General features: G+C 46.3%; 1 protein-coding gene and 1 pseudogene across 1 annotated transcript; both read right to left on the bottom strand.

The window, feature by feature from the left end:
- ORNANAV1R-PS3032 (vomeronasal 1 receptor ornAnaV1R-ps3032 pseudogene) lies at positions 483-1,409 on the bottom strand (annotated as a pseudogene).
- On the bottom strand, positions 8,481-9,467 carry ORNANAV1R3022 (vomeronasal 1 receptor ornAnaV1R3022). Its single transcript, NM_001253414.2, has one exon. The coding sequence runs from the start codon at positions 9,465-9,467 to the stop codon at positions 8,481-8,483; it is 987 nt and encodes a 328-aa protein (NP_001240343.2).
- Between the last annotated feature and the right edge of the window lie 1,373 nt (positions 9,468-10,840).

The raw sequence follows: 10,840 nt of genomic DNA, 5'->3' as shown, positions 1-10,840 counted from the left end.
CGGGGCAGTTCTGCTTCCGTGTCACAAACACATATGGAGGGGGAAGCCAGCTAAGTGGAGATGGGGTACTAGGCTTCTGGGAATCCGGGAGAACGGATGAGAAGCAGCGCGGCCCAGTGGAAAGAGCACGGGATTGGGAGTCGGAGGTCATGGGTTCGAATCCCAGCTCTGCCACTTGTCAGCTGTGTGACTGTGGGCGAGTCACTTCACTTCTCTGGGCCTCAGTTACCTCATCTGTAAAATGGGGATTAAGCCTGCGAGCCCCACGTGGGACAACCCGATGACCCTGTATTTACCCCAGCGCTTAGAACAGTGCTCTGCACATAGTAAGCGCTTGATAAATACCAACATTAATTAATTAATTAACGGGACTTCTAGGACAGGTTATCTCTAACACCTCAAGCCTAGCTCCGAGACCCTGCTTCTTACGCAGATCCCTGGATCCCCCGCTTCCCATCAGACATGCACCATTTCCCGAAACCCTAAGAGGGATCCCGGGTGGGAAGATGAGAATCCCTTTTCCAGAACATCTTCACCCTCCTGTCGCTGAAAATCATCAGGAATGGACTGACAGTTGAGAAAGTGAAGGATATAATGATGTTCCTATTAAGAACCAGAGGTGAATTTTCTTTCATATTTATTAAAAAACTTAGGGTGATTGTATCCCGTCCATAGAGGAGGATGTAAAGAGTGACCAGAGCAATGACTGTCTTGGCCGCTCTGACCTCAAGCATCACCCTGGAGGGAGCTGCCGGACCCGTGGAGGGGTCGGACCTGTCGGTGGCGCCTTTGCAGAATGAAAACCATGTAGCCACTGGCCACGCTCAAGAGCCCCCCGAAGAACAGATCACGGAAAGAGAACACGACCACATTAACCAGGGTTGAGACCGCTCTGATGCAGGCGGAGGCGCAGTATTTCAGGATGATGACGCTGTTTATGCTGGCGCCGTTCTGGGGCCCCGTAATAAATATCGGTGTAGAAATCTCAACCAGCAGATTGAGGGTCCAGGAGAAGAGGCAGGAGGGGAGGATGCACTTGGGTAATTGGGTTCTGACTCCTGCCCACCAGGAGGTTCCAGGGCTGATGACGACTGCCTGGAAGACGCTCAGGAGGCAGGTGGTGCAGATGGCCAAGCCCGGGACACTCAGATGTATAAGAGGGTTTTACATCCAATGTCATCCAGGAAATTATTCATCCCCCAAGCTGACAGGAGGTCGGGGACCCCCCTGCTTAAAAGGGCCATGGTATTGGCCAGGGCCAGGTGGGCGAGGATCAGGTCTGGGAGAATCACTTGGTGGTTGGTGAAGGCCATGTGTATATAAACTAGGAGGAGGAACACATTCCCCAAGACCCCAGTGATAATCTGTAACAGAAAGAAGATCCCATAGGCCAGTTCACTAGCATCCAGTCTCTCCACTCCTCAGAATCAGAAGTGACTTCCAGTAGCACAGTCTGGAGAATGAGAGAACCAGAAAGAAAGACAGACACCTAGATTGAATCAGAGAGTTACAGAGAGACAGAGGCAGAGACAGAAAGACAGAAAGACACAGAGAGAGCCAGAGAGATGGGGGCTGAGACAGAAAGATATGGAGAGATATGGAGAGAAAGAAGGAGGCATAGACAGAGAAGAAGAAGAAAGAAGAAGAGATGGAAAGACACTGAAAGAGACAGGGGGCAGAGACAGAGAGAGGGAGATGGAGAGATTGATTGATTTATAATAATGTCTATCTCCCCCTCTGGACTTCAAGCTCGTCGTGGGCAGGGAATGTGTCTGTTATATTTTTATATTGTACTCTCCCAAAAGATTTAGTACAGTGCTCTGCACATACTAAGTGCTCAATAAGTACCAGTGACGGCTTGAAAGGAAGCAGAAGAGGCAGAGAGAGATAAAGAGGGATCAACGGAGGAGATGGAAAGGCAGAGAGACATGTGAAGTCAGAGGGAGGTGGACAGAGGCAGAGGAGAGAGGGACAGAAGAAGATGATGTAGCGATAGAAAATCAGAGAGTCAGAGAAGCAGCATGGCCTAGTGGATGAAGCATGGCAAGGGAGTCAGAAAGCCCTGGGCTCTAATTCTGGCTCTGCCAGTCATCTGCCGTGTGACCTTGGGCAAGTCACTTAACTTCTCTGTGCCTCAGTTCCCTCATCTGTAAAATGAGGATTAGACTGTGAGCCCCAGGTGGATCATCAACTGCATTCACATTTATTAGCTCGTATCTAACCCAGTGCTTAGAAGGGTGCCTGGCACATAGTAAATGCTTAATAAATACCATAGAAATAAAAAAAATAAAAAGGAGAGTCAGAGCAAGAGAAGTAAAATGGAAGCAGTGTTGGAAAGACAAAAGAGATGGAGAAGCAGAGAGACAGGGTCAGAAAGAGACAGAGTGAGTTAGAGAGAGACAGGGTCATAGAAAGAGAAAGTGGCAAAGTCAGAGAGGTAGAGACAGAGAGAGATGGAGAGGTAGAGCGAGAGAGTGAGTCAGATAAAGTAGTCAGAGAAACACAGAGATAAAGAGACAAACAAGTGAAGAGGCAGTTTCAGAAATGATAGAAGAACAAAGTAGAGAGAGGAGAGTGAGAGAGGTAAAGAGAGAATGAGAGAGGCAGAGAGAGACCGAAAAACTGACTGACTCACTTACATGCCAAGTTAATTTCAGGACTGCTTTCCACGAAGGCCCCAGACAAACATATTTCCCCGTGGGCAGGTTAAACGAGCCACTCAGAAGGTTCCCAGATCCCACTTTGTCCCAATTCGTCTCCCAGGAAATGCGGGGAAACTTGCCTCTACTTCAGCAAGGAAGGGTTGGAATTCTCCAGGTTGGTCTCAGCAGACCAGGCAGGAATGCCAAGGGGTCCCGGGGAAAATTTAAAGAAGACGCGAGAACAGGTCTGGCAGGGCTCTCGGGATGTTGGATTCCGTGAAACCCAAAGTGACCACTGTGTGTACGAGTCGAGACAGAACTATTCTTCACTCCCCCTCTCGGGTCCCACGGTGGAGGAGAGGGAGGTGATGAGCTCTGGACACCAGGCAGAGAAACCAGATCAGAGAGAGCTAACTGCAAGGAGAACTGGACTATGTGTGAAAATTACAAATATACATTTCTTCTCATAGATACCTCAAAGGACATTTCAGATCACTATGTTTTCGCGTTAACATAAATGAGAACACAATGGTCAGAGGAAGTGCTGTACTAGGCGCTTGGGAGCATAAAGTTATTTAGAAGACATGATCTCTTCCCTCAAAGAGTTTATAGTTAAGCAGGAGGAACCTCAATTCCAAGTCTAGGTATATTTTGGATCAAAGTTTCATTTTGGGAAGCAGCATAGTCTGATGGAAAGAGCACAGCCTGGGAGTTAAAGGATGTGGGTTCTAATCCCAGCTTCACCATTTCCTTGCTGGGTGACCTTAGTCAAGTCGTTTAACTTCTCTGGACCTCAGTTTCCTCAGCTGTAAAATGGGGATTCAGTATCTGTTCTCTCCCCTAGTTAAACTGTAAGCCCCGTGCCAGACGGGGATGTGTCTGACCTAATTAACTTGTGCCTAACCCAGCACTTAGAACAGGGTTTGACACATAATAAGTGCTTAACCAATGCCATAAAAAAGATTATTTGGTTTATACTCTAGAGGCTGGGGCATAGTAACCAGAGAGCAAATATCATCATCATTATCTCTGTGATCCAAAGGGCCCAGGTTTGGGAGTCAGGAGACCCAGGTTCTAGTCCCAGCTTTGCCACATGTCTGCTGGGTGATCTTAGGCAAGTCACTCCACCTCCTTGGACCTCAACTTCCTCATCCCTAAAATGGGGGTAAAATATACTTATTCTTCCACCTGCTTACAAGCCATGTGGGCAAGGGCTGTGCCCAATCAGATTAACTTGCATTTACCCCAGAGCTTAGAACAGTGTGCTTAGCAAATATAACCAGAAAAATAATACCTAGAAATAGATAATAATCCCTTCCCATAATGAGAGACTGGAATCTAACCCAGTTGAAGCTAATCCTTTGCCTCAGGATCTGGTGGAGTCCGATGCCTCCCTAAAATTGGACTTTCCACAAGGATTTCTTCCAATCCCATCTTCTCTCTCTCCTCCTCCTCTGCAATTTCACATTTCCCCTTCCCTCCCTTTCCACATGCATATCCCACTGACAACTCAAGTTCACCAGGTCCAAAACGGAACTCCTCATCTCCCTTCCCATTGTCTCTGCTCTTAATTTTCCCATCACTCTTGGCAACACCATCCCATCCCACCCAAAACCTTGACATTGTCCTCGATTCCTTGCTCCCTTGGATTTTTCATATTCCTTCACATACCAGTGGCTGAACATCACCATCAGTGACATCTTCTTCGATACCAGTAACAGATTTGTGTGTGTGTATCAGAGATAGGCAGGGAGACCCGTGAAGGAACTGAAACAGTATCCTCCTCCTCACTGGCCTTCCTTCTTCCACCCTCTCCCCACTCCAGTCCATACTTAACTCTGTTGCTTGGGTCCTTTCTAAAATGTCATCTTGTCTTACCCGCAACCATTGTGCGTTCTGGCTGGAAGGGCCGCTCTGTAGACAGTGAGACTGTTAGGACAAGACTGAGGTAGCATTTATCAGCAGCTTTTCTCATCTCCTATTCCCTCTGGGAGTCATTAGTGTGTTTGTGTCACTGAGTGAATCGCTGAGAACTAATCCACTCTGGCACTGGGAAAGGGACATATCTGAAAATCGTCAAACTCCCCTCCCTACTGCCCACCATTCTGGGACAAAATGAGCCCAAATCTCTCCTCTTCATTACCTGATGCTAATTGACCATGGGAAACGTCAACATCCTTGCCGCATCTTGCAGCCCTTTCTCCCCCAACTCCTGTCTTTCTCTCTTCCTCTTTCTTCCACTCCCACCGCCCCACCCTCTCCCTGAATTAAGTTTCATCCTCAGCTCCCGGGGAGGGGATTGTGAATCTTGAGGAATATGGTTAATAGGTAAGTGATTTTTAGTAGATCTCTGGAGGAACTGGGGTTCCAGTTGAGAAAAGGAACTAGAGTAAATTAGGATATGCTGCATTTGGTGCCAGAATTTGGTTGATTTCCCTTTGAGCAGGTAATAAGTGAACTATACTTTATCTGCTTTCTTGAATGGCACTTTGATACTCATTCCAGGCCCACAGCACTTACTAAATTGCCTCATTCTATTTCACCAATCCATAATGGTTTTATTGTCTCCTGCTGTAGGGTGTAAATTCCTTGGGGAAAGGGATCATGTCTGCCCCCTCATAAGCGTTTAATACAGTGCTCTACATGCAGTAATCACTCAGTAAATACTATTAATTAAATTAATTCATTCAATAGTATTTATTGAGCGCTTACTATGTGCAGAGCACTGTACTAAGCGCTTGGGATAAACAAGTCGGCAACAGATAGAGACGGTCCCTGCCGTTTGACGGGCTTACGGTCTAATCGGGGGAGACGGACAGATAAGAACGATGGCAATGAATAGAGTCAAGAGGAAGAACATCTCGTAAAAACCGATGGCAACTAAATAGAATCGAGGCGATGTACAATTCATTAACAAAATAAATAGGGTAACGAAAATATATACAGTTGAGCGGACGAGTACGGTGCCGTGTGGATGGGAAGGGAGAGGTGGAGGAGCAGGGGGAAAAGGGGAAAATGAGGGTTTAGCCACGGAGAGGTAAAGGGGGGATGGCAGAGGGAGTAGAGGGAGAAGAGGAGCTCGGTCTGGGAAGGCCTCTCGGAGGAGGTGAGTTTTAAGTAGGGTTTTGAAGAGGGAAAGAGAATCAGTTTGGCGGAGGTGAGGAGGGAGGGCGTTCCGGGACCGCGGGAGGACGTGACCCGGGGGTCGATGGCAGGATGGGCGAGACCGAGTGCCGGTGAGGAGGCGGGCGGCGGAGGAGCGGAGCGTGCGGGGTGGGCGGTAGAAAGAGAGAAGGGAGGAGAGGTAGGAAGGGGCGAGGTGACGGAGAGCCTCGAAGCCTAGAGTGAGGAGTTTTTGTTTGGAGCGGAGGTCGATGGGCAACCACTGGAGTCGTTTAAGAAGGGGAGTGACACGCCCAGATCGTTTCTGCGGGAAGATGAGCCGGGCGGCGGAGTGAAGAATAGACCGGAGCGGGGCGAGAGAGGAGGAAGGGAGGTCAGAGAGAAGGCTGACACGGTAGTCTAGCCGGGATATAACGAGAGCCCGTAACAGTATCATGGGGGGCAGTGGGCTGGGAGGGCAGAAGCTCCTTATCTTTTATGACTGAGCTTAGTCTGAAAGCAAGACAGGAAAGATAGAAACTTTATTAAAGACGTTTATTTTCATTTCCTTCGGAATAAAACACTTGCAACTTTTCAATAGTAGTAATAATACTAGTGTTTGTCAAACATGCCAAGCACTGTACTAAGGACCGGGGCAGACGAAAGAAAATCAGGTCACACACTGTCCCTGTCCTGAACGAGGCTCACGATCTGAAGGAAAACAGGTGTCGATTCCCCATTTTACAGATGAAGAAACTGAGACACAGAAAAATTAAGTGATTTGCCCAAAATCACACAGCACTAAAATGGCAGAGTTGGGATTAGAACCAGGTCTCCTGCTGCCCAGGCTCTCTCCCCTAGGCCACACTGCTTCTCTAATTCATTCTTTCAATAGTATTTATTGAGTGCTTACTATGTGCAGAGCACTGTACTAAGAGCTTGCAGTGTACAATTCGGCAACATAATAGCAGTGGTAACAGCATAGCACTTAAGCACCCATGTGGTGCAGGGTATTGCAGTAGGCAAGTGGAAAGTACAAAATATAAAATGGACACATTCTCTGCCTCAACGACCTTCCTTTCTAATAGGAAAGATAATGAAATATTTACAGTTGGAGTGGAGTTCAGAGGAGGGTGCAAATGAGTTCATAGACCGTAAGCCCGTCAAAGGGCAAGGGACTGTCTCTGTCACCGATTTGTACATTCCAAACGCTTAGTACAGTGCTCTGCACATAGTAAGCGCTCAATAAATACTATTGAATAAGTACTACAGTTAGTTGAAAAGGTGTTAGGTGAAATGCTTCCACACTCTTCCCTCCCTCTTCAGTGATTTCTGGTGCATTTGCTCTACTACCTAGTTTATGTACATTTTCAGTTTATAGTGGAAGTCCCTTGTGGGCAAGGAATATGCCTCCTGTATCTGTTCTCCTTTCCCCAGCTACTTAGTACAGTGCATTTCACCCCGTGGGTGTTCAAAAAACACCATTGCTTCTATTACTGTTTCCTGCTCTCTCCCTAAATAGAATGAGGCAATTTAGTAAGTGCTGTGGGCCTGGAATGAGTATCAAAGTGCCATTCAGGAAAGCAGATAAAGAAAGAATAGTTCACTTATTACCTGCTCAAAGGGAAATAGCATTGAATTAGGAACTCCTTATGAGAAGGTAACATGTGTTTGGGCTCTGTGTACTCTCCAGAGTGCTTTAGTACAGTGTTTTGTGTTAAAAAAGGGTCACTGATTTTTCCCTATTTGATTCAGGATCTGCTGAACCAGGGCCTATTTCACCATACAACATCAATAAAGCCAAGAGGAGCCTTATGGAGTCTCATGCTCTCTTCATAATGTGTGAGGGTTATTCATTCAATCGTATTTATTGGGCGCTTACTGTGTGTAGAGCACTGTACTAAGTGCTTGGGAGAGGACAATATAATCAACAGACACATTCCCTGCCCACCAGGCTAACTTGCACACTGTAGCCCTCCTTTCAAAAATGACGTTTTAAATATTTCAGCCAAATTTTCCTTCCCTCGTCAATCACTGGAATGTACTGAGCATCTCCTGTATTCACAACACTGTACTAGGCACTTGGAAAAAATATGATAGAGTTTGTAAATCCTGATCCCTGCTCTCTAGTAGTTTATAATCTAATACTATTGATTGACCACCAACTATGTGCACAGCACAGTAGACTTAGTAGAACCAATCCTTACAACTAGGACTTTAAGTCTAGATGAGGATGACAGGAACAGAAATATTTTTACAGATAGGAGGAAAAGGGGAAAGGACATTTTTATGTGATCAAATGTTTTCATTTATCCATTCAATCATATTTATTAAGCACAGAGTAATAATAATAATAATAATGGTGTTTGTTAAGCACTTATGGGCCAAGCACTGTTCTAAGCACTGAGATAGATAAAAGGTAATCACGTTGTCCCACGTCGGGGGTCACAGTCTTAATCCCCATTTTACACACCAGGATCAGAACCCAGGTCCTTCTGACTCCCAGGCCCTTTTTCTATCCACTAGACCACGTGCTCAGAAGCTGGGGAATTGAGAAATTAATGAGTGGCTTTTTAGATGAGCTTTCTGATGGGGGAGAGAGTCCACAGAACAGAGGAGATAGGGCGTAGAACTAGAGGGAGAGTCAGTGTTTATCTCCAGAACCCTCCTGCGGCTGGGTCTTTGGTCTCGGCCCCAAGAGATTACTTGACTCTGATCCCAAGGCAGCTCTGTCTCCTAAACTCTCCCGTCAGGCTTCGCTGAGGTCACAGGAAGAGAGCTAGAAGCTTCCCGGCAAACCAGAGAGGCATCCAAGTTGGAAATGGGCTTCCTTTTCCCACAAAGTCTCACCCTCTGGTTACTATGAATCATCAGGAATGGGCTGATGACTGAGAAAGTGAGTGATAGATCGAGGATGCTATTCTCTTGCAGAGATTTATTTGTCACATTTAGGAAGATACGCACCACGATTATTTCTAGCCCATAAAGAAGAAGGTACAGAGCCATCAGGGAGATGATTCTCTTGGCTGCCTGGACCTCGGGCATCGCCTTGGGGGAGTGACCAGGTCCGTGGAGGTGTCGGACCTGCCGGTGGTGTCTGTGCAGGACAAACACCATGTAGCCACTTGCCACGCTCATGAGCCACATGAAGAACAGATCTCGGAGAGAGATTATGGCAGTGTTAAGGAGCGTGGTTTCTTCACTGATGCTGACTGAGGAACAGTATGTCAGCATAAAAGAATACTCAATCACCGTGATGTTCTGGGGGCCGATAATGTATATCAGGGCAGAAACGTCTATGAGGAGACTGAGGACCCAGAAGGAGAGGAAACAGGGGATGACGCACTTGGGTAATTTGGCTTTTACTCTGGACCACCGGGAGGTGCCAGGGCTGATGGTGATTGCCTGGAAGATACTAAGGAAGCAGGTGGTGCAGATGGAAAGACCCCTAGCCACTCGGTGGAAGTAGATGAGGATTTTACATCCAACATCATCTAAGAAATTCCTCAGCCCCCAAAGAGACAAGATGTCCGGGACGCCCCTGGTGAGGAGATTTATGACATTGGCCAAGGCCAGGTGGGTGAGGATCAGGTCGGAGGAACTGAGCCTGTGTTTAATGGAGACCAAGCAGATATAAAACAGGAGGAGGTGGATGTTCACTGCGAGCCCAATGCTGATCTGTAACAGGATCACCATCCCAAAGGAGATTTCAGTGGCATCCATTGTCTTGAAATTGCACCTAATATTAACGGAGACCTCCTGTGGGGAGAGAGAATCGGCAAAAGAGAGAGAGAGAGAGAGTGAAAAAGAGAGAAAGAGCAAGGGAAAGAGTGAGAGACAAGGAACAAATGAGAAAAAAAATGTGAGAAAAAGCAACAGAGAGGGAGAGACAGAAAGGGGGAGAGAGGGAGAAAAAGAGGGAGAGAGCATGAGATAGAACAGGAGAGAGCAAGAGAAAGAGAGAATGAGTATAAGAGAAAGGCAGAGCGAAAAAGAGGAGAGGGAAGAGAGAAAAAGAGAAGGGGAGTGAGAGTAGGCATTAAGTGTCTACTGAATTTCTAAGTGCCTGAGAAATATAACAGAAAGACACATTCCCTCTCCACAAAGAGCTTGCACGCTCATTCGCAACTGCGTGTAATACTCTCATATGAATGAAATACTCTCATATGTTTAATTACCGGTTCTGCTCCTCTTACAGAAAATGTTCTTCCATAATTCCATGAAAGCGGAGTGTTAAGTGAAAGAATACTAAATGAAGCCTAGTTTTCCATTTTAAATGAGAAGTGTGTTAATGCATTCCCAAGGCCAAAAATATTCAATCAACTATATTGTCAGGAGGGATAAGAGCCTCAACCTATTTAGTTACTGGATCCAACTGGTAATTAGTGCCTGGTTAGGGTGGTCTAATGAAAAGAGATATGGAGTCAGGAGATCCTTTTTTTAATGGTATTCATTAAGCCTTTATTATGTGCCAGGCACTGCAATAAAACTTCTGGGGTACTAAGCAGGCTGGACATAAGTCCCTGTACCACATGGAGCTCCCAGTCTCAGTCTCCATTTTACAGATGAGGTAACTGAGGCACAAAGAAAGTGACTGGCCCAAGGTCACAGAGCAGACAAGAGACACATTAGAATCCAGGTCCTTCTGAATCCCAGACCCATACTCTATCCACTTGGCCATGCAGCTTCCCAAGTGGAAAATTCTAGTCCCAGCTCTGCCACTTGCTTGATGGGTGACCTTGAGCAAGTTGCTTCCTTTTCTGTGCCTCAGTTTCCTCATCTGTAAAATAGAAATGAGTTCCCTGCTCTCCTTACCTCAGACTAGAAACTCTGGTTGGACAAGGATTGTATCCAGTCTCATTACATTCTGTCTCCCTGACACTCAGCACAGTACTTGGAGTACAGAAAGCACTCATTAAATTACATCAATTACCAACTAGCCATGTAAATTCATAGCAATAATAAATGGGCTTGGATTTTTTCTTAAAATGTATCCCCATGTAAATACCTAATTTTCACAAAGTTCCCTTTCACTTTCTACTCACCAAAAACAGCCTCTTGTACTAAGAACTTAAGACTATCATGGCGTAATGCCA

Source organism: Ornithorhynchus anatinus, chromosome X3 (genome assembly GCF_004115215.2).
Source record: "Ornithorhynchus anatinus isolate Pmale09 chromosome X3, mOrnAna1.pri.v4, whole genome shotgun sequence".
Taxonomy (NCBI): domain Eukaryota; kingdom Metazoa; phylum Chordata; class Mammalia; order Monotremata; family Ornithorhynchidae; genus Ornithorhynchus; species Ornithorhynchus anatinus.
Note: the sequence above shows the minus strand (reverse complement) of the source record. Positions and strands in the feature narration are given on the sequence as shown.